At 44.9% G+C, this 24828-nt stretch overlaps 1 protein-coding gene across 2 annotated transcripts in view; it reads right to left on the bottom strand.

Moving 5' to 3' along the window:
* The window catches only part of UBA6 (ubiquitin like modifier activating enzyme 6), a 137291-nt gene that overhangs the window by 19662 nt on the left and 92801 nt on the right, over positions 1–24828 (bottom strand). For both annotated transcript variants that reach the window (XM_077274974.1, XM_077274979.1), the window contains exons 24-26: positions 18610–18661; positions 13905–13968; positions 8744–8813 (exon numbers count right to left, since the gene is read on the bottom strand). In XM_077274974.1, the coding sequence (XP_077131089.1) occupies positions 8744–8813; positions 13905–13968; positions 18610–18661 (186 nt within the window). The remainder of the gene's footprint in view (positions 1–8743; positions 8814–13904; positions 13969–18609; positions 18662–24828) is intronic.

The following is a 24828-nucleotide window of genomic DNA, read 5'->3' as shown; positions in this document are numbered from 1 at the left end:
GCACAGGGGCCCCAGGCAGAGCACAGGGGCCCCAGGCAGAGCACAGGGGCCCCAGGCAGCATATGGGGCCCCAGGCAGCATATGGGGCCACAGGCAGAGCACAGGGGCCCCAGGCAGCATATGGGGCCCCAGGCAGAGCACAGTGGCCCCAGGCAGAGCACAGGGGCCCCAGGCAGCATATGGGGCCCCAGGCAGAGCACAGGGGCCCCAGGCAGCTTATGGGGCCCCAGGCAGAGCACAGTGGCCCCAGGCAGAACACAGGGGCCCCAGGCAGAGCACAGTGGCCCCAGGCAGAGCACAGGGGCCCCAGGCAGAACATGGGGCCCCAGGCAGAACATGGGGCCCCAGGCAGAGCACAGGGGCCCCAGGCAGCCTATGGGGCCCCAGGCAGAGCACAGTGGCCCCAGGCAGAACATGGGGCCCTAGGCAGAGCACAGGGGCCCCAGGCAGCATAAGGGGCCCCAGGCAGCATAAGGGGCCCCAGGCAGAGCACAGTGGTCCCAGGTAGAGCACAGGGGCCCCAGGCAGCCTATGGGGCCCCAGGCAGAGCACAGGGGCCCCAGGCAGAGCACAGGGGCCCCAGGCAGCATATGGGGCCCCAGGCAGAGCACAGGGGCCCCAGGCAGCTTATGGGGCCCCAGGCAGAGCACAGTGGCCCCAGGCAGAACATGGGGCCCCAGGCAGAGCACAGTGGCCCCAGGCAGAGCACAGGGGCCCCAGGCAGAACATGGGGCCCCAGGCAGAGCACAGGGGCCTCAGGCAGCCTATGGGGCCCCAGGCAGAGCACAGGGGCCCCAGGCAGCATATGGGGCCCCAGGCAGAGCACAGGGGCCCCAGGCAGCATATGGGGCCCCAGGCAGCATATGGGGCCCCAGGCAGAGCACAGTGGCCCCAGGCAGAGCACAGGGGCCCCAGGCAGAACATGGGGCCCCAGGCAGAACATGGGGCCCCAGGCAGAGCACAGGGGCCCCAGGCAGAGCACAGGGGCCCCAGGCAGAGCACAGGGGCCCCAGGCAGCATATGGGGCCCCAGGCAGCATATGGGGCCCCAGGCAGAGCACAGGGGCCCCAGGCAGCATATGGGGCCCCAGGCAGAGCACAGTGGCCCCAGGCAGAGCACAGGGGCCCCAGGCAGAGCACAGGGGCCCCAGGCAGAGCACAGGGGCCCCAGGCAGCTTATGGGGCCCCAGGCAGAGCACAGTGGCCCCAGGCAGAACATGGGGCCCCAGGCAGAGCACAGTGGCCCCAGGCAGAGCACAGGGGCCCCAGGCAGAACATGGGGCCCCAGGCAGAGCACAGGGGCCCCAGGCAGCCTATGGGGCCCCAGGCAGAGCACAGTGGCCCCAGGCAGAACACAGGGGCCCTAGGCAGAGCACAGGGGCCCCAGGCAGCATAAGGGGCCCCAGGCAGCATAAGGGGCCCCAGGCAGAGCACAGTGGTCCCAGGTAGAGCACAGGGGCCCCAGGCAGCCTATGGGGCCCCAGGCAGAGCACAGGGGCCCCAGGCAGCATATGGGGCCCCAGGCAGAGCACAGGGGCCCCAGGCAGCATATGGGGCCCCAGGCAGAGCACAGTGGCCCCAGGCAGAGCACAGGGGCCCCAGGCAGAACATGGGGCCCCAGGCAGAGCACAGGGGCCCCAGGCAGCATATGGGGCCCCAGGCAGAGCACAGGGGCCCCAGGCAGCATATGGGGCCCCAGGCAGAGCACAGCGATATTTTGGACCACTGTGCGGTGTTTCAGACCCCCTGTGTGATGTCTGGGGCCCTGTTCTTAAGTATATTAAAGATTAAAGTAACGTATATTAAAGTATATTATAGATCAAATTTGACACGTTTATGAGCACCATTGAGTGATATACTCAAGAATGACATAATTTTTCAACATTTTATGGTTTCAAACTGTAAACACTCAGAATTTTTTTTACTTCAACCAGAAAACCTTAACGGTTCATAAAAAACTTGACTGTTCAGGATATGATAAAAGTCATAGTATTCTGAATCTTTAACTTATAAAGATACCTTTACATGGGGTGATTATTGGTTCCAGAGAGGCTTTCGGCCGATAATCGTACACATGGCTGGTGACAGGACAATACAATATAAACGTTCAAAGGTAAACACTGATAACATTAAAATCTAATATATAATTGCCTAGAATACTACTTCCGGCAATTTGTGCCAACTTCCGTGGCTTTGTCCGGAGATAATGTCCGGAGATAAGTGACGTCACCAGCGTCCTACACCCGCTCAGGGTGGACAAAGATATATGCCTTCGTGGTGCGCGGCACTTTTCTGATTGGTTGCCGCCTGCCGCGAGCGACCAATCAGAAATGTGCCGTACTGTCAAGAATTGTCAAGAGCTGGTGAGTGCAGCCATTTTTTGTTCTTTCTTACTATTATTTATTAATTGTATTATTCTTACATTTGAATAAATAAAGTATATATGGATTCTAGACTCCCGATTCTTTAGAATCAGGCTGCCATCTAGTACAATATATTTGTATAAATACATTTATTTAGCTAAAAGGTTTTCTTCATCTAGTGCACTATGTCAGGATTGTCACCATGGCGACTGCCAGGACACGCAGTAGGACTGACTGTGAAGCAAGAGACAGATGCACTAAAACGGACAGGCTGACAGACGGAATCCCTGTATGCTCTGTCGGACATCATTTTCAGCTGTATCCGCCTATCTGAAGCAGGAACCAAGATACGGCCGACTGTATTTTGGTGCTTTCATCTGTGAAAGTCTTCTCTAAAAGTCCAGAAAAACAAGATTGCTCACGTGCCATCATGCCGCCTGCATGCCACTTATCCACACAGTTCAGAATTGCATAGATCAAGTTCAACCAGGAGACTCGATTCGGGGTTAATTAAGAAAAAAAAGCACTAACTAACAGGAGAGTGCAAGTAAAGCATGAGTGGCGAGCATACGGCGGTGTGAGAACGCGCACAAAGGTGTCATGCTCTGTTAGAACAGTGTGGCCTTTCATTTAACAGACGGAATCTGCATTCTTCTTTCATCACCTGCAGGGGACATTTTACCAATTACAAGTCCTTCCCGGGACTTTTCCATTTGTACTTTCATTTTTCCTTCCCCTTCTTTCAAGCGCCATAACATTTTCACTTTTCAGGCCACATTGCGGTACGAGAGCTTGCTTTTTGTTTTTTTTCTTCTTTTTGCGGGACAAGTTGTAGTTTTCAATGACAACATTCCTTTTTATGTACAGGAAGACGGGAAAAGAAAAATTCTAACAGCAGTAAAATGTAATTTCATCATTGGTTTTGTGGTTCTGATTTTATATCATACACTGTGTAGTAAAAATGATCTGGCAGTATAGGTCTTTTTTTTCCAAGTGGTGAACAGTTCTTTTTTTTGCTAGTGTTGTCATGTTCCAAGACCCATAGTGATTTCATTTTTTGGTTTATGAGGAGCGAGCAGGCATTTTCATTGATACCATTTTAGGGTAGACCCGATGTTTTGACTAGTTTTATAATCTAATAGATCGGACTTTTACAGACAAATGATGATAAAACTGTATATTTTTTCCAATTTCTTTATTTTTAATAGGGGAAAAGGGGTGATTCATATTATGGAATTGCAGTATACAGTAAAAATTACACTCCATTACACAACACATTGGCCCCACATGATTATGATGTTGGGTATCAATGCCTCCTCCTCCAGTTCACACACTTTAAATGCTGCGGTCAGAGATCGACAGTTGCATTTAACCCCTTCCCGACATCAAATGTACTGCTATTCCAATGTCTGGTTTCTGACTTTGATGCAGGCATAGGAGACGAGTTTTTTCATTGCTGGCGGCAGATGATGGCTGCGTTACATAGCCATGATAATAATAATAATAATAATTTTATTTATATAGCGCCAACATATTCCGCAGCGCTTTACAACTTATAGAGGGGACTCGTACAGACAATAGACATTACAGCATAACAGAAATCACAGTTCAAAACAGATACCAGTAGGAATGAGGGCCCTGCTCGCAAGCTTACAAACTATGAGGAAAAGGGGAGACACGAGAGGTGGATGGTAACAATTGCTTTAGTTATTTGGACCAGCCATAGTGTAAGGCTCGGGTGTTCATGTAAAGTTGCATGAACCAGGTAACTGCCTAAGTATGTAGCAGTACAGACACAGAGGCTATTGACTGCATAAAGTGTATGAGAACACGATGCGAGGAACCTGATTATTTATTTATTTATTTTTTTAATTTTTATTTATTTATTTATTTTTTTATTTGGCCACACAGGGATAGTTAGGTTAATGCATTGAGGCGGTAGGCCAGTCTGAACAAATGCGTTTTTAGGGCACGCTTAAAACTGTGGGGATTGGGGATTAATCGTATTAACCTAGGTAGTGCATTCCAAAGAATCGGCGCAGCACGTGTAAAGTCTTGGAGACGGGAGTGGGAGGTTCTGATTATTGAGGATGCTAACCTGAGGTCATTAGCGGAGGGCACGGGTAGGGTGGTAGACTGAGACCAGAGAGGAGATGTAGGGTGGTGCTGAGCCATGGAGTGCTTTGTGGATGAGGGTAGTAGTTTTGTACTGGATTCTGGAGTGGATGGGTAGCCAGTGTAATGACTGGCACAAGGTAGAGGCATCGGTGTAACGGTTGGTGAGGAATATGATCCTGGCAGCAGCGTTCAGGACAGATTGGAGCGGGGAGAGTTTGGTAAGAGGGAGGCCGATTAGTAGAGAGTTACAATAGTCCAGACGAGAATGAATAAGTGAGACAGTAAGAGTTTTTGCAGAGTCGAAAGTAAGAAAAGGGCGAATTCTAGAAATATTTTTGAGATGCAGATAAGAAGAGCGAGCCAGTGATCGGATGTGGGGGGTGAATGAAAGCTCGGAATCAAGGATGACCCCAAGGCAGCGGGCATGTTGCTTGGGAGTAATGGTGGAACCGCACACGGAGATGGCAATGTCAGGCAAAGGTAGGTTAGTAGAGGGAGAGAACACGAGGAGTTCAGTTTTTGACAGGTTCAGTTTCAGATAGAGGGAGGACATGATGTTAGAGACCGCGGTAAGACAATCACTGGTGTTTTCTAAGAAGGTCGGCGTGAAAGCAGGAGAAGAGGTGTATAATTGGGTGTCGTCAGCATAGAGATGGTACTGGAACCCAAATCTACTGATTGTTTGTCCAATAGGGGCAGTATACAAAGAGAAGAGGAGGGGGCCTAGGACTGATCCTTGAGGAACCCCAACAGTAAGGGGAAGGGGAGAGGAGGAGGACCAAGAGAGAACGGTGTCCTTGATGCCGATGGAGCGGAGCATAGTGAGGAGGAGCTGATGATCCACAGTGTCGAATGCTGCGGAAAAATCCAAGAGAATTAGCATGGAGTAGTGACCATTAGATTTAGCTGTTAGTAGGTCATTAGAGACTTTAGTGAGGGCAGTTTCAGTAGAGTGTAAAGAGCGGAAGCCAGATTGAAGAGGGTCGAGAAGAGAGTGATCTGAGAGATAGCGGGTAAGACGGGGGTGGACCAGGCGTTCCAAGAGTTTAGAGATGAAGGGAAGATTAGAAACAGGTCTATAATTAGCAGCACAGTTTTGGTCGAGGGAGGGTTTTTTAAGTAATGGATGTATGATGGCATGCTTAAATGAGGAGGGAAAAATACCGGAAGTGAGGGAAAGGTTGAATATTTTTGTTATGTGAGAGGTGACAGCCGGGGAAAGGGACTGGAGGAGATGTGACGGAATGGGGTCACTGGTGCAAGTGGTCAGGCGAGAAGATGCAAGGAGCCTGCTTACTTCTTCTTCTGTAACTGGTTCAAAGTCAGAGAGTGAACTAGATGCAGTGGGGGAGGGAGGACAGTGCCTGGTATGAAGAGATTGGGAGATGATTTCCTGTCGAATGTGGTCAATTTTTTCTTTGAAGTAATTGGCCAGATCGTCAGCGCGGAGATCTGTGGTTGGGGCCTGCTCTCTTGGGTTGAGTAGGGACTGGAAAGTGTCGAAGAGACGTTTAGGGTTATTGGACAGTGAGGTGATGAGGGTGTTGAAATAGGTTTGTTTGGAGAGGTGAAGGGCAGAGTTGTATGTTTTTAGCATGAACTTATAATGGATGAAATCTTCGGGTAGATTAGATTTTCTCCACATACGTTCGTCGCACCTGGAGCACCGCTGCAGGAAACGTGTTTGCAGCGTGTGCCACGGTTGTCGCCGTCTGTGTCGAGTTGCTCTATGTATAGGAGGAGCAGCTTCATCCAGGGCACTTTGCAGGGTTTCATTGTAATGCTTCAGAGCAGAATCAGGACATGAGATGGAGGAGATTGGGGCCAATGAGGACTGCAAGTTCTTCATAAGTTTCTGGGTGTTAATGGCCTGTATGTTTCTATAAGTGTGGAAAGTGGGGGTGACCCGAGTGGGATGGCAGTTCTTGATAGAGAATGAAAGAAGGTTTTGGTCAGAGAGCGGGAGAGGGTAGTTTGTAAAATCATCCACTGAGCAAAGCCAGGAGAAGACCAAGTCAAGGGAGTTTCCATCTTCATGCGTTGGAGAGTTAGTATGCTGCGAGAGGCCGAAAGAGGAGGTTAGAGATAAAAGGTGAGAAGCAGATGGGGAGAGGGGAGAAGCAATGGGGATGTTGAAATCACCCATGATAAGGGTGGGGGTGTCACAGGAGAGAAAGTGTGGAAGCCAGGTGGCAAAATGATCCAGGAACTGATGAGAGGGGCCAGGAGGACAATACACCACCGCCACTCGCATGGAGAAGGGGACGTAGAGTCTGACAGCATGGACCTCAAAGGAAGGGAATACAAGTGAGGGTACTTGGGGGATAACTTGGAAGGTACATTTGGGTGAAAGGAGCAGACCAACGCCTCCCCCTGCTCTGTTGTCTGATCTTGGGGTATGAGAAAAGTGTAGTCCACCATATGAGAGAGCAGCAGCAGCGGTGGTGTCTGACTGCTGGATCCAGGTTTCAGTAAGAGCCAGGAGATTAAGAGAATTAGAAAGGAAGAAGTCATGAATGAAGGAAAGTTTATTACACACAGAGCGAGAATTCCAAAGAGCACAATTGAAAGAGACAGAAGGCATGCATGGAATATTAATAAGGTTAGAGGGGTTTCTGGGTGTAGCAGTTGGGAGGTTTGACTGGCTATAACATGGGGGGCCGGGGTTTGGAGAGATGTCTCCAGCGACTAGGAGAAGGAGGATAGAAAGAGTGAGCAGATGGTTAAGTGATTTGTGACAGCGTCTCTTGGGTTGGATGGTGGGACTGAATGGATCTGCGCTGTTCAGCAATGTGAACAGAGCATGAGTGCTATACATAGGAGAGGCAAGGACAGAGGGGCCGATATGGATGGAGTTTAAAGAGTTTATGCAAGGGCGGTGAATGTGAGTGAATGCAGCAGCCAGGATATAGATTATACAGATACATATGGTGTGTATTTGTTCTGTTTCAAGTGAATAGAGAATAGATTTAGATTGTCTTACCTGTCTCCTGCCCTGTCTCACTGCCATGTTATAACTGCCAAATACTTATAAAAAAATACTTTGAATAAAACTACACGAATAATAGTGCACGAATGCACCCCTGCATGAATGCATCCCCAAGCTATGTCTACATTTATAGAAGGCTGGCTCTTAGATCTCATTTTTTTTTTTTTTTAAAGGGTGTTTCTCTCCCTCTCGTTACCAATCAATCTAACTCAGTTGAGACAGCAGGACACAATAAATGTAGTGATCAGATAAACAAATGTCCAGGTCTACATGGATCATAAACCCCTTTGAAACAGTTATGTGATCTCTCTACATAGGGACATGCAAAAGTGAGTTAAATATCTATAAACACAAACAAATGCATAATAAGATGACTAACATATATAGATATATGCAGGATTCAATGCCGAAGATAGAATGACTCAGATACCATCCAAGCCGCTTGCTGTCAGGGAATGGAGCAATAGACATGCAGGATATTTCAGTTCAGGGAATGAATGATATGTTTACCATCCAAGCCGCTTGCTGTCAGGGAATGGAGCAATAGACATGCAGGATCTGCCTCCAACAGCAGTGAGCAGAGCTGAGCTCCACCTGCTGCTGTTAGCTTCTTAAAAGTAGCTACAAATTACGTTTTCAAAAGGGAAAACCTGCTTAAAACAATCTAATGATATGATGTACTTGTGAGAAAATCTGGCACAGATCTCAAAAATTAAACAACTATGCAACCATTAAAGGAATTATCGAGGTTTATTTTTTTTTACTGTGCGCCTAAGAACCAACATGCAAATAACTGCCAACTACCTGACTGTTCTGCCCTGCACCCATCTCTGCTTTCTCAGAGCGGTCATGCTCCTGTGGCTTTCACTGACATCACGTTGACAGAGCAAATGCTTCTCCTCGTCTTTGCTCTGTTGATGGGTTGTGACTGTTGATGTCATGCTGACTGACAGCCGCCTGCCCGCTTTGTGACTGTGAGAAGCCAGCTGTTAATCAGCATGATGTCGGCAATCACGAGTCGGAGACAGAATAGCCCTAAAGCAATGGATCCAAAAGGTCTTGCATCGATAATGGGTTTATTTATTAATGGCTGTAAGATGTGGGCATTACTCCAAAAGTGACGCCTGCATCTCCTGTAAACTGAGCATCCACCATGGCTGACCATGAGATGCGACTGAACACTGACAGCAGTGACTGCTGCAACTACAACTTGAGCTATGGTACACACAATACAAATACACCAAGAAAACACCAATCTGCTTACTGTACTTTACCTTTTCAGTGAACTTGATGCTGTAAATTTCTGCGAATAGTTTGGCTGCACTGAGTATGAAGCTGGTATGCCTAGACAAATGGCAAACACGCTGTGAGAACACTGTGTAAGTAGCACGCTTATATGGCAAGAAACACTATGGCCTTTTATCCAAGGACAGAATCAGTGTAAACTTAGAACCACCGCACTAATATTATGCAAGTCCTCCTCGCACTGCCAAACAGCTGAGACATGGATTAGTGATGAGCGAGTGTACTCCTTGCTCGGGTTTTCCCGAGCACGCTCAGGTGATCTGAGTATTTATGACTGCTCAGAGATTTCGTTTTCCTTGACGCAGCTGGATGATATACAGCTACTAGCCAGCCTGAGTACATGTGGGGGTTGCCTGGTTGCTAGGAAATCCCCAAATGTAATCAAGCTGTCTAGTAGCTGCAAATCATTCAGCTGTGGCAAGGAAAACTAAATCTTCGAGCAGTCATAAATACTCGGAGATCACCCAACTGAGTACACTCGCTCATCACTAGTCCTGTGCCATCCGGTACAAAGTCATTACAGATGATGATCTTTTAAGTGCATGTTTCTCCAGCATATCCCACAGATGCTCAATCAGGTTGATCCAGGGAATTTGGAGACTTAATGGGATTGTCCCAATCACAAAATACGTTTTAAATCAATAGATCTTGGAATAATAATATGTTCCACAATTGGATGTGTTAAAAAAAGTCCCTGTGCTAAACTAATGTTAGAGATGTGCCCCAGCTGTGTACTATGTAATGGCCGTGTCTGACTGCAGGAACATGGTCTGATCATACCACAGCTCCTGGGCAGGGAGGGGAGGAAGCAAAGGAGAGTCTACAGACATTACAGCAGGGGATCACAAATTATTATTTTTGTGAGGTAAAACATTTTACTACTCATTTATTTTTACACTGTTATCTCATAGAAATCAGCTGTGATCCCCTTCTGTTCTATCTGTATACTCTCTTTTGCTTCCTCCCCCACCCAGGAGCTGTGGTATGATCAGACCATGTTTCTGCAACGTCAAATGAACAGTATGGGCACTTTTATAAGAGTATCTCAGCACAGGAACATTTTTTTTTGTTTAACACATCCAATAGTGAAACTTATTATTCAAAGTGTTGATTAAAATTAACTTGCTCATGGGTAAACCGCTTTAAATGACTTTCTCTGTCTGCTCCACAGCTGTGCTGTGATTCTCTCTGTGCGGGAGGCTCGGAGCACAGACGCATGACACTCGGCTCACGCCGGCAGCAGAGCAGGAGCCAAGGGTAATTAGCACATCGCATCTGATGCTCTCGCATGAGAGAATCATCGGATGCCATACGCTAATGGCAAGCCGGCCTAAGACTAATATTTGTCAAACCTGCCGATATCGATGGGTTCAGTCAATGGTCTAATGTGTATGCCGACTGATTGTTGGTGGACATGTTGATTTCAGACTGAAGATCAACTTCTATCACTTAATTACCAAGTTCTGATATGGTCATGTCTGTTTTAGGCAAGATCCAGCATTTCCAAAATAGTTAAAATCACACACCTTTATTTAAAAAAAAAAAAAAAATCATAGTCATCATGGTGAGGGAAAAATGGGAGAGGAAAGCAGGCGATTAGACAATTCATAGAGTAGGTGACGTGTTTCAAACCAGCAAGGGTTCTTAGGTAGTGATGAGCGAGTATACTTGTTGCTGGGGTTTTCCCGAGCATGATCGGGTGGTCTCCGAGTATTTATGACTGCTCAGCTGTAAATTATGCTGCTGAGGCGACAAAAACTTAATCTCTATTACCCAGCTTGACTACATGTGGGGATTCCCTAGCAACCAGGCAACCCCCACATGTACTCAGCCTGGCTAATAGCTGTAAATCATTCAGCTGCCGCGATGAAAACTAAATCTCCGAGAACTAAAATGTACTCAGAGGACACCCGATCATGCTCGGGAAAACCCCAGCAACGAGTACACTCGCTCATCACTATTCTTAAGCAATTCATAGCTGGGGCTTTTTGGTATATTTGCTCTTAGTGGTTCTATACATTTTTTTCTTGTTCAGATATTCAAATAATTTTTGCCTTTCTTTTCCTAGATACATGGGGCTTAATTTCTACATATTTATTTATGGTATGAGGAGAAAACATTAAAGGGAACTTGTCACCCCCAAAATCGAAGGTAAGGTAAGCCCACCGGCATCAGGGGCTTATCTATAGTATTCTGGAATGCTGTAGATAAGCCCCCGATGTATCCCAAAAGATGAGAAAAAGAGGTTAGATTATACTCACCTGGGGCGGTCCCGCTGCGGTCCGGTCCGATGGGTGTCGGGGTCTGGTCCAGCGCCTCCCATCTTCTTACGATGAAGTCCTCTGTTGAGGGCAGCGTAAAGTACTGCAGTGCGCAGGGCCTCTCTGACATATCCCGGCGTCTGCGCACTGCAGTATTTTGCTCTGCCCTCAACAGGGCAGACAAAGTACGCCGGAGCCGCAGCCTGAAGACAAGAAGAGGACGTCATCGTAAGAAGATGGGAGGCCCCGGACTGGACGCCCATCGGATTGGACCGCCCGCGTCAGTATAATCTAACCACTTTTTCTAATTTTTCAGGATACATCGGGGGCTTATCTACAGCATTCCAGAATGCTGTAGATAAGCCCCTGATGCTGGTGGGCTTAGCTCATCTTCGATTTTGGGGGTGACAGGTTCCCTTTAATGGCAGAGAACCATAAATATGTTCATTTAATTTTCTGGTTATACATTCAATATTTTTTTTTTTTTTTAACATTCATGACAGTTAGTGGCATACACGACATGTGCTGTGATATAAGTAATAAAGACATTGAGGTTATCAAATGTATTGGTTGGATTTGATTTCCTTGGATTTTTTAATTTTAGAGCATTTAGCACATCGAGATACAACACAAGTAAATGATCCTTTGGTAGGGAGTATCTGAGCATGATCATGTGCTAACCGAGTGACTTCGGCGTGCTCAAAGAATATGTTCGAGTCCCTGAGCCTGCATGGCTTGCAGTTGTTCAACAGCCACAACACATGCAGGGATTTCCTGATAGAAACTTTGTTCATCACTTGTGAAGTGTGTTTTGAGACTGAGTATGGAGTGTACAGGCTGGGTGAGACCAATATCACTAGTGATGAGCGAATATTCTCGTTACTTGAGATTTCTCGAGCATGCTCTGGGGTCCTCAGAGTATTTTTTACTGCTGGGAGATTTAGTTTTTATTGCCGCAGCTGAATGATTTACATCTGTTAGCCAGCTTGATTACATGTGGGGGTTCCCTAGCAACCAGGCAACCCCCACATGTACTTATGCTGGCTAACAGATGTAAATCATTCAGCTGCCGTGATAAAAACTAAATCTCCGAGCACTAAAATATACTCGGAGGACATCCAAGCGTGCTTGGGAAATCTCGAGTAACGAGTACACTCGCTCATCACTACAAATCACCAATAGGCAGACCATGTCTCGTGGCACACCTACCAATATTTAGAATCTCTGCCAAGTTGGCATCTTGACATGAGATGGGAATATAGTGTAATACCGATTGTGATATTTTTTAAAATCAGAAACGAAAGTGGTAGAGAAAACAATATTAGTGTTATTGATAGAAGTTTGTTTCGGTGAGGTAGAGAGGTATGGTCACGCCTTTTAAGATCTACAACATGTTTTTAAAGCTTTATTGTTGTAATGGTCCCCATCAGGTGCACTTAGACGTTTTTTATAGACCCATTTAGGTGATCTTTCTCTTGCTGGTGTACAAGGAACAGAGAGAGAGTTAACAGAGCTATTAGAGGGAGCAATTGTCAGCATACTTTTAATGAAGGAGGCACGTTGGATTTTTAACACGAAATCCCGCATACTGACAGATTCAAAACTGATCTAATGTATATTTATTGACTAAAGACTAATTGATACTATACCTGTGCTGGTATTAATTCATATACATTTCTGAAGTTCTTGATTCTTTAGCTACTCCCTTTGATGGAAAATGGTATAAATACCTTGGCTATCAATAGTTTTTGGCTATGACTGGAAACCATTGGAGGTTCGAAACTCATCAACTACACTTAATTTTTAATCACCCACTCTTTTTTAAAAAAAATTTTTTGGAATAAAAGGTGTATTTTTTTTCCAACTACCGTATTTATGGGAATGCTGGATCACAACTCAACCATTTTCTAACCACATTGCTGGCCAGAAACCACAGCAGGGTTTCATGATCCGTTCCAAACGAGGACTCTTCTATGGATTCTAAAACCAAGGAAGCTCTGAGAGAGGTAATACAGTTAATTACTTTTTTTCCACGTTTCCAGAGGTGAACAAAAAAACAGCCATTCCAGAAATTCTCCTAATGAATCATTCAGGAGTCAGTCCCTGGACCACTTTCTTGGTTTGTTTTTGAAATGCTCTGACCCAATGTAACTATCACAGTTTGTCTCATCTCAAAGTTATTCAGATCATTAGTAGGACCAGCCTTCGTAAGCCGTATAAATGGACATTGTGATCCAAGGTCTTATTGCAGAGAAATCAACATTTTTCTTAATTTGTAAATTGTTAGGATCTAGGGGCTGAACAGAGATCTGAAGAGTGTGCCGCCAGATCTGGTTTTAAATGAAAAAGAGGTCTTACATGTGTGAGGCATGTAAAGACTGACAGTCAGCTCTCCTGATCTACATGTCTCACACTGGTAACGCTATCTTACATTTAAAATAAGCTCTGGAGGCAGATTTTTCAGGGAGATCTATGTCCGGCTCATCAATCTTAATTCAATTCATTTACATTTTAAGAAAAACATGGATTTCTTGGGACATTGGATTGAGGATATCAAGATATCATTTTATTCAACTTTCTAAGACCTACATGCCTATGCAGATGGCTTAGGAGGATTGATCCTACTGACTGATTCCCTTTAAGCTTGCTCACTTTTTCTGCTTCCAAAAATCAACTTCAATAACTCTGTTGCTACCCAATATATCTCACCACTCAACAGGAGCCATCATGACACTCAGTGTTATTCGCTTCAACGAACAGTCATTTTAATGTTATAACTCATCAACTTATGTAAAGCACAAATAGCAGCAAATGTAGGTCTCACTTTAAGAAACCATTCCATGTACCCACAACCCAAATACATACTTACAATTGATCGTCTATATCAAATTCTATTGGAGTAGGTGGACGTTTTGGAGATTGCCAAAATAAGCCTAAAAAAAGGGTAAAGAAGCATTACAAACATAATAAACAATTTAATGTTGATTTGCTGGATTTAATATTACTTTCCAGTTTAACCTCTTAGTGACGGAGACAATTTTTCATCTTCATGACAAGGCTAAATTTTACAATTCTGACCAGTGTCACTTTATGAGGTAATAACCCCTGGAATACTTCAACGGATCCTGGTGATTCTGAGATTGTTTTTTTCGCGACACATTGTACTTCATAATAGTAGTAAATTTTGTTTGATACGACTTGCCTTTATTTGAGAAAATATCGGAAATTCGGAGAAAATTTTGAGATTTGCAAACTTTTAATTCTTTTTAATTCCCTTAAACCAGAGAGTTATGTCACACAAAAAGTTAATAAATAATATTTCCCACATGTCTCTTTTACATCTGCAAAACGTTTGAAACATACATATTTTTTTAAGTTGGGAAGTTAGAAGGGTTAAAAATTGACCAGCAATTTCTCATTTTTCCAACATAATTTGCAAAGCCATTTTTTTAGGAACCACAACACATTTATAAAATGACATTGAGGGGTCTATATGACAGAAAATACCCAAATGTGACACCAATCTAAAAACTGAACCCTTCAAAACCACATTCAAGAAGTTTATTAACACTTCAGGTGCTTCACAGGAACTAAAGCAAGGTGGAAGCGATTCTCATTGGCCCCGATTGGTTGCAAAATCAGCTGGGGCCGATACTGCAAGGTGTCAGCTGTCATGTACAGCTGACACCCGCGGAAATTGCTGCCACCGGGAGTTGCTATTCCCTTATTCCTGATCGCCATTTTAAATCAGCGATCAGGGAATAAGACCCCTTAACGATCGCAGTTTTAATGTGTAATCGGTGGCTGTTAAGGGGTTAATAACCTGTGGTACTAATGCCGCTGCATTGCTGATCCCCACTGGTCTCTGTTTACATCCTTGTAACTAATCAAGTGCTGCTTACCCAGGTGGACATTGCAGCCAGTCACTGACCTCAATGATGATTCCTGCTTGTATAACATAAGCCTACGAAAAATTGCTGCATCGGTCAAGTTTATAGAAGGTCAGAAAGGTGGCTCAGTGGTTAGCACTGTTGCTTTGCAGAATGGGGGTCCTGGGTTTAAATCCCACCAAGGACAACACAATCCGTCTATTTCTGAGAATGCAGGATCCTGCAAAAAAATTTGCAGGATCCTGCATTTTCCTATAGACTTGTATTAGTGATGGATTGTGACGGATAGCCATCCGTTTCATCCGTCGTGCACTGGATCCGTCGGAAAATAGCGGTCCGTCGTGCAGAGAAAACGTTCATTGTAACGTTTTTTGTGCACGTCGGAAAATCGGTCAGCGACGCATCCTGCGCTGCCCGTCGTCGACTACAATGGAAGTCTGTCTCTCTCTCTCCAGACATTTAATTTCTGTACGACATCATTACACTGGATCCGTCGCACACGTTTTTACCTATTTTCATGACGTCAGTCGATGCGTCATTTTACTGGACCACGACGGACCCCAGAAAACGGAAGTGTGAAAGTAGCCCAAGTCATACTAATAGGGAATCTAGATTGTGAGTCCCAATGGGGACAGCGATGATAATGTCTGTAAAACACTGCAGAATACGATGGTGCGAAACATCAAAGTATCCACTTCTTATAGGGTTTTCTAAATGATTTGCCTAAGTAGTACATTTATATCCATTGGAAGAAAACTTAAAAGTCTTACAAAGCTATCCTAGTCTGGAAGGAGCTTTTATATAGATAGAACGTTTGGGGTTTTAACCACTTATTGTTAAAGTGCTTTTTTTTCTTTTTGCTTAAAAAAACCAAAACAAAACCTTTTTCAATTTTTCCACTGACTGTCATATGAGAGCTTCATTTCTGGGGGATGAATTTTAGTTTTGAGAGACACCATTTATTTTATAATATGAAACTCAAAAAGAGGGAAAAATGGTAAAGAGAAAAAACAAATCTGCCACTGTTTTTTTGGATTTTGTTTTTACAACGTTTATTAGGTTTTAAAAACAAACAATAATAATACTTCAAAGATGAGGTTGGGGACCACAGCAGGACACCAGACTAGTATGGCGTCACCCCTGGCCGGGTCTTCCAAGCTCTGCTACAGGCGACTGAACAGTCTCTCCCTGTGTACACAAGAGGAAGACTTGTCAATCACCTGCAGCGGCACTAAGAAAAGGGACGGAACTGGACTAGTCTGGTGTCCAGATATGGTCCCCAACCTGATCTCCAAAGTATTATATTTCTGTAATTTCAGAGTGATCCGGAGAATTATATACCTGGCTGCAATCATGCAGGCAAGCTGGGATTCATACTGCTCAAAGTACAGGCAGCATGAATCACCAGACAGTGTAGCATTAAAAAAAAATAAAAAACTCGTGTGTCAACATTTTTGAGACCCCTAACTTTTTTTTTTTTCACTTTACTATCGACGAAGCAGTGTGAGGGCTTTTTTTTTTTAATTATTATTTTAAACTTGCACTGTATACTATAGGATACTTTGATAGAACGGACATTTGCAGACATGCATACCATACATATTTATTTTTACATTTCTTTATGTATGTACTAGCTGAAGAGTCCGGCGTTACCCGGGCATAGTAACTAACTGTGGTTACTTATAGCACCTCACTTCTCTCATTTTCCCCCTCATATCTCTCATTTTCCCCCTCACATCTCTCATTTTCCCCCCTAACACCTGTCATTTTGACCTCACACCTGTCATTTTCCCCCTCAGTATAAACCTGTATGTCATCTCCTGTATATAGTATATACTATGTACTTGTATGTCATCTCCTCCTGTATAGTATATACCTGTATGTCATCTCCTCCTGTATATAGTATATGCCTATGTCATCTCCTCCTGTATATACCTGTGTCATCTCCTCCTGTATATAGTATATACCTATGTATTTTATAAATCACTCCGGCACACCAAAAATAAACAGAAAGTGTATATTTATTTCAATTCAACAGACAGCGGGATGCCATAAAAAAGAAAAAAGCGGTCACAATTGTAGACGTATAATGGTATCCCCAACGTTTCGGCATTAAGTTGCCTTTCTCAAGGGGTATTAAGTATATTTGTAATGTGACCAGCACGGTGAGCGGCTCCCTCTTCACATAATAATAACAGCGTCTGGAACAAGGCTCCAAGGTAGGACAGGTTGCTGTGTGCAGGTGATGTAAATCATTCCGCTGCGGCGAAGAAAACTAATTCTCCGAGAACTAAAAAATACTCGGAGGACCCCCGAGCATGCTGGGGAAATCTCGAGCAACGAGTATATTCGCTCATCACTAGTTGTGGTGTGGGCGGGGCTATGTGGAGTGGGCGTGGCCGATACACACACACACACAAAGCTTTATATATTAGATTGTGAAAAGCAGGCTAATCAAACTCTTGTTTTTTGAATTTTATAAGATTGTTAACGTTTTTGTTTTTTTTGGTCTCTCAAACCAGCTGTCATTTGAGCACTTATACTGCAATAACGCAGTATACAGTACATTCTAAAATATCATCATGATTTATGAAGTCCCAGGTCTAATGAGGACTGGAATGGATGCCCCACTTAAATGACAGCAGCATTTACAGAGTTAAACAGAAGCGATTGGAGCTAGCACCCAAGTCTGTTCTGAGCGCCTACATTCAGTGTTGCAGAAATACGTACGTCCTACGTTGGGAAGGGTTTAATCTGTATACACAAATGTGTCTAAAACATTAAAATAAGCAATTGACTAAAATTATTGTTTGTCGCAAGTGTGCGGAACTTCAATCTGTGAAGCCACGCGTCCAGGTTTCCATACTCTTTTTTCCCAGGCATTGTGTTGTTCTGTCCAGAATGATATTGCAGATGGAGGGACATGTCACGAGACCTCTGTCCGCAACTTAAAGGAAATCTGTCAGCAAGGATGTGTCACTTAGTAGGCTGTGTGCTATAGTTTTATTGCAATCAGTGTTTTATCAGCAGGAGATCATCACTGCCTAACTAGGTGTCACATGCCAGACAGTCAGGCTAATTTGTGTAACTTCGCCCTACCACTGATTGTAAACGGTGAATTATTATCAAGCTGCCAAAGGAAGCCGCATATCAGAGGCATGCGAGTGAGATGTGAGGGTTTCTGCACAGCTCAGCATTCATAGCACTGCAACAGAGAAGACAGTGATTCTAACAAAACTGCACCAAGCAGCCAAGTAAATGATACATCACTGGAATCAGGCTCTCTGCCACTACACCATGCTGCTCTCAGATTACATAGAAAAAAAAACCTGATGACAGATTTCCTTTAAGATACAAATCCGCTGTGCATGCAGTATTTCCTGGACTGTACAAGACCTGAGCATGCAAAGAGGTTCATTGTAGGTTGCAATTAGATGTCCCTCCATCTGGCAGCCATATTATATAAGGATTGCTGTGTTGTTGGAAGGGGGGCAGGGTTTCACTAACCTTGCAGGACTTCTACAAAAATCTGTTAATGTAGTTGCCTATTTTAATGTTTAACTCACATTTACACATTGTGTACCTCACAAAGTAGACCCTTTTAAAATGGTAGAAAATGACAACATAAAAGCAATAGTTGCATAATGACAGTACAGATCATTATTAATATCAGCAGGTACTTACTGCCATCTTTTAACCGGGTGTCAAGAGGGAATGAATGCAATAACTGCTGAGCCTAAGATGACAAAAATATTGAATAAGACTTAAAGATGCTTTAATGTGCAAAAACAGTATAAAAAAATAAGAGCTTTTCATTTAACGTGAAACTAAATCGCTATGACCTATTCAAATAAGGACACCAGCAGAACACCATAAGGTACAGAACTGGATGGCTAAAAGTACAGATTTTAAATGGGTTTTCTACTATGATACTGATGACCTAGCCTCCTTGGTTCTAGGAGCTGAGCTGCAGCACGTGGAATGGTCCACTAGACAGTGTGACGGAGCTGTAGTGTTCCACTACTATATACATGGATAACATACAGGAAATAATAAATAAATAAATAAGTTGAAAAGATGGTTCCAGCTTCTTAGAAAATGTAAAAATATATTTAGATTAAAAACACGGCGGTGTTCTTTATCTCAGCTAGATATCACAAGTCCCAGATTGCCTCAATGTGCATAGGGAAACAATGTTTCATTACTGATAAAACAGGATTTTTGGTTGCTTACCGTAAAATCTGTTTCTCGGAGCCTTCATTGGGGGACACACGAACCTTGGGTGTATGCTGCTGCCACTAGGAGGCTGACACTATGCAAAAGAAGTTAGCTCCTCTCTAGCATTATATACCCACCAACTGGCAGAGAGATAATCAGTTTTAGTTTAGTGTCAGTAGGAGGTGGACACAAGGATTCCCCCCCCGTTTCTACCTTATTTTTATTGTTTTTTTCATTAATGATTTCCATTTTTGCAGGTTCAGATTAGGATTTGGACAACAGTGTTTAATTCATCACTTTGTTCTCCCCCCTAAAGGCTGAGAGCACAGTGTGGAATTGCGTCCATCCAGCAGGACCCTATCGCCCTAACACATCAAGTGTGTTCAGGGCATCTGCACTGAGGATAGGCGGACTTGGTCCCTCTGGTCAGACCTTGTCCGTATTCCAGAACTGAAATCCATCTAATATGCCACCTCAGGAGCCCCCCACTGCCCGTGACAAGTGTGCGCCCCACCCTGAGTAGGCTGCATCTCTCTCCCATTCAGTAGCCGACCTTACCAAGGTATCCAAGACCCTGGTTTCGATCTTAGAACAACTGTCCAGTCTTGCCTCCACCACGGGTCCCCTGATCGCTTCCCTTGGTGTTCCGGACCCCGCAGCCTCTCAATCCCAAAGGGTTACACCACGCAGGCACTCCAAGGGTTCTAAAAAGCGTGCCTGCAATATCTCCTTGTCTAGATCCTCATTATCCTCCAGGATCCCATTTCTCTCCCCATCCCTCCTCTCCAAGGCTCCAGCTCTGCTGGAGTCAGAACCTCAATCTGTTGAGATTCTGATTTAGACTCCCAACAGATCTCGAAGCTCGACTCACTCTTTGGATCGACTAATCACGCTCCCTCCACAGATAAAGAAGTCCCTGGAATGGTGGACTCAATCTCACCTAGCCCATGAAGGGAGATCTTTTCAGACACCTCGTTGGATGATAGTTACAACAGATGCCAGTCTTCTCGTTTGCCAGTCCAGCATCGTTGGACCACCCAGGGATCATCTCTTCTCAACATTCTGGAGCTCAGGGCAATTTTCCTTGCTCTAGTTCACTGACAGGATCTTCTCCTCAACCATCCGATTTGGGCCCAAACAGACAATGCCATGGCAGTGGCATACATAAACCACCAAGGAGGAACCCGAAGAAGTCGAGCAATATTGTCAGAAGTGACGCGGATTATTTTATGGCCAGAGAAGAACAAAATTGATCTCGGCACCACACATCCCAGGAGTGGAAAACTGGGCCACCAATTTCCTTAGCCGAGAGGGTCTTAATGGTCCCTCAACCCGTTAGTCTTCCACAAAATTTGTCTACGATGGAGAACTCCTGACGTCGACCTGATGGCGTTCAGACTAAAATCATAAGGTTCCTCTGTTAGTCTCCAGATCACGTGATCCGCTAGCAATCGGTCACTGACTGGTAATCCCTTGGTCTCGGTTCTCCCTTCTGCCACTGATCCCTAGGGCGGTGAAGAAGATCAAGATTGAGAGAGTGCCTGTCAGTCTCATCGCTCAAGACTGGCCCAGAAGACCCTGGCACTCAGAAGAATCAACCTCCCTGTGGACACTCCGTGGAAACTCCTGGACCTTCCAGACCTTCTCTAGCAGGATCCGCTCTTCCACCAGAATTATCAGTTGCTAAATTTAACGGCATAGCTGTTGAGACTGCCGTTTTGAAATCCGCCGGTTTCTCCAATTTGGTTGCTCAGTCCATGATCAGAGCTAGGAAGCTTTCTTCCTCTGGCATATACCACAGTGTGTAGAAAGCTTTTCTCCGCTGGTGCAAAAGGACTCAGAGCTCCCCAATGGTTTTTGTATCTGCCTTCTGTTTTATCCTTCCTATAATAGAGTCTGGAATCTGGCTAGTCACTTAGTTCTCTCACGGTGCACGTGTCTGACCTTTTCATACTTTACCAAAATATACTAGCGTCTCGTTTGCAGATCAAGACTTTTCTGCAGGGAGTCTCACACTCAGTTTCCCCCTACCGGCATCCAGTAGAACCTTGGGACCTCAATCTAGTACTCTGTTTTTCAAGAGTCACTATTCGGACCTCTACAAGAAATTTCTCTTTCACTCCTTTCCTTTTACAGCTGCGGTTATCCCGGTTGCTTGTGCACCTTTTTCTACCACTCATTTTCCTTCCACTCAACTTTCCATTAATATGCTTGGATACAGCACTCTGAACAGCCAGCTTATTTAGCAATGACCTTCTGGACGTCTGTCAAGTTAGCAGTCTTCTCCATGATTGTGGAGCCTACTGAAACAGACTAAGGGACCTTTTAAATGCTTAGGAATCCTTTGCAGATGTTTTTTGATATTTATTCTAATTTACTGAGATAATGACTTTTGGGTTTTCATTGGCTGTCAGCCGTTATCATCAACGTTAACAGAAATAAACACTTGAAATAGATCACTCTGTTTGTAATGACTCTATATAACATGAATCTCACTTTTTATATTGAACAACTGAAAGAAATGAAAACTTTTTGATGATATACTAATTTTGTAAGAAGCACCTGTATATCCAGCCCACTCGTCAGTAAATTGAGTAATCTGTCTACTATATGCACTATCACTATTCATTTGATCTGTATACAACAGCCTGGGCAAACAGGTAGCCCACAGATTAGAGCCCCTATTAGTCACTGTTGTCCAGATTCATCGATAACACTTTAATCAACACACCTGGATAATGTACCGAAGCTCTGCAGCGCTGACTGCTATTTATGCAGTCAGCTGGAGCCGCCGACATTCAGTCTCAGTCATCGCTGATGGTACACAGCTAGCACAGCGGCTGTAACTGTGGCGTCTGACATTCAATCCTGCATGCGGCTGGCGAGAGAGGCGGCGTGCAGCTGTATCGCCATGCATGCAGACTCAACTAGCAGATAAGCACAGCCCACAGCTTGTAGGTTACAATGCTATGCATGGATCAGTTCAGAGCTCATAGGAGAATTAGGGTATGTGCACACGTAGAAAGGAGCTATGCGGATTTTTCCGCAGCGGATTTGAGAAATCCGCAGGTAAAAGGCACTGCGTTTTACCTGCGGATTTACAGCGGTTTTTATGCGGATTTTGTGCGGATTCCACCTGCGGTTTTACACCTGCAGATTACTATTATGGAGCAGGTGTAAACCGCTGCGGAATCCGCACAAAGAATTGACATGCTGCTGAATGTAACCCGCAGCGTTTCCGCGCGTTTTTTTCGCAGCATGGGCAAGGCGGATTGCGTTTTCCATAGGTTTACATTGTACTGTATACACATGGAAAGCTGCTGCGGATCCGCAGCTGCAGATCCGCAGCAAAATCCGCAACGGGTGCACATAGCCTTAGAGTGCACAACATGTTGATTGGCATTATGCCCCTAATCTCAGTCTGGGATCTATAATTATAGGGACATTCGACCCTGACGCGCACAATGTACAATGCTATTAATATGATCCGTTAAGAAGTCTTGAGTATTAAAAATCCAAAATGTGGCAACATTCTACATGCTCCCCAGAATCCAAAAGGATGTTGAGAAGCCACCAGGTAGACCGATTTCTCTAGTATAGGGAACCTGACAGAGAAAGCCAGTCAATGGCTGGATCAGGAATTAGGAGGATATGTACACGACCCTCCCTCCTATACCAGAGACACAAAGCAAATACTGAAGGAATTGCAGGGTATTATATTAGATCAGTAGGAATTCTATCGGAAATTATTGGGCAACAGTGGTGAATATAATATAACAACACCATCAACGGTGACCCAAAATACATCTTTAAATTAGATGTACCGTATATACTCGAGTATAAGCCGACCCGAGTATAAGCCGACCCCCCTAATTTTGCCACAAAAAACTGGGAAAACTTATTGACTCGAGTATAAGCCTAGGGTGGAAAATGGAGCAGCTACCGGTGAATTTCAAAAATAAAAATAGATGCTCCATACCGTTCATTATGGCCCCATAGCTGTGCCATATAGTGCTCTGCACCATTCATTATTGCCCCACAGCTGTACCATAGAAAGCTGTGCCATATAGTGCTCTGCACCGTTCATTATTGCCCCATAGCTGTGCCATATAGTGCTCTGCACCGTTCATTATTGCCCCATAGCTGTGCCATATAGTGCTCTGCACCGTTCATAATTGCCCCATAGCTGTGCCATATAGTGCTCTGCACCGTTCATTATTGCCCCATAGCTGTGCCATATAGTGCTCTGCACCGTTCCTTATTGCCCCATAGCTGTGCCATATAGTGCTCTGCACCGTTCATTATTGCCCCATAGCTGTGCCATATAGTGCTCTGCGCCGTTCATAATTGCCCCATAGCTGTGCCATATAGTGCTCTGCACCGTTCATAATTGCCCCATAGCTGTGCCATATAGTGCTCTGCACCGTTCATTATTGCCCCATAGCTGTGCCATATAGTGCTCTGCACCGTTCATTATTGCCCCATAGCTGTGCCATATAGTGCTCTGCACCGTTCATTATTGCCCCATAGCTGTGCCATATAGTGCTCTGCGCCGTTCATAATTGCCCCATAGCTGTGCCATATAGTGCTCTGCACCGTTCATAATTGCCCCATAGCTGTGCCATATAGTGCTCTGCACCGTTCATTATTGCCCCATAGCTGTGCCATATAGTGCTCTGCACCGTTCATTATTGCCCCATAGCTGTGCCATATAGTGCTCTGCGCCGTTCATAATTGCCCCATAGCTGTGCCATATAGTGCTCTGCACCGTTCATAATTGCCCCATAGCTGTGCCATATAGTGCTCTGCACCGTTCATTATTGCCCCATAGCTGTGCCATATAGTGCTCTGCACCGTTCATTATTGCCCCATAGCTGTGCCATATAGTGCTCTGCGCCGTTCATAATTGCCCCATAGCTGTGCCATATAGTGCTCTGCACCGTTCATTATTGCCCCATAGCTGTACCATATAGTGCTCTGCACCGTTCATTATTGCCCCATAGCTGTGCCATATAGTGCTCTGCACCGTTCATTATTGCCCCATAGCTGTGCCATATAGTGCTCTGCACCGTTCATTATTGCCCCATAGCTGTGCCATATAGTGCTCTGCGCCGTTCATAATTGCCCCATAGCTGTGCCATATAGTGCTCTGCACCGTTCATTATTGCCCCATAGCTGTACCATAGAAAGCTGTGCCATATAGTGCTCTGCACCGTTCATTATTGCCCCATAGCTGTGCCATATAGTGCTCTGCACCGTTCATTATTGCCCCATAGCTGTGCCATATAGTGCTCTGCACCGTTCATTATTGCCCCATAGCTGTGCCATATAGTGCTCTGCACCGTTCATTATTGCCCCATAGCTGTGCCATATAGTGCTCTGCACCGTTCATTATTGCCCCATAGCTGTGCCATATAGTGCTCTGCACCGTTCATTATTGCCCCATAGCTGTGCCATATAGTGCTCTGCACCGTTCATTATTGCCCCATAGCTGTGCCATATAGTGCTCTGCACCGTTCATTTTTTCCCCATAGCTGTGCCATATAGTGCTCTGCGCCGTTCATAATTGCCCCATAGCTGTGCCATATAGTGCTCTGCACCGTTCATAATTGCCCCATAGCTGTGCCATATAGTGCTCTGCACCGTTCATTATTGCCCCATAGCTGTGCCATATAGTGCTCTGCA

The sequence above is a fragment of the Ranitomeya variabilis genome, chromosome 1, assembly GCF_051348905.1.
Source record: "Ranitomeya variabilis isolate aRanVar5 chromosome 1, aRanVar5.hap1, whole genome shotgun sequence".
Taxonomy (NCBI): domain Eukaryota; kingdom Metazoa; phylum Chordata; class Amphibia; order Anura; family Dendrobatidae; genus Ranitomeya; species Ranitomeya variabilis.
This window is presented reverse-complemented; position numbering and strand designations above follow the sequence as displayed.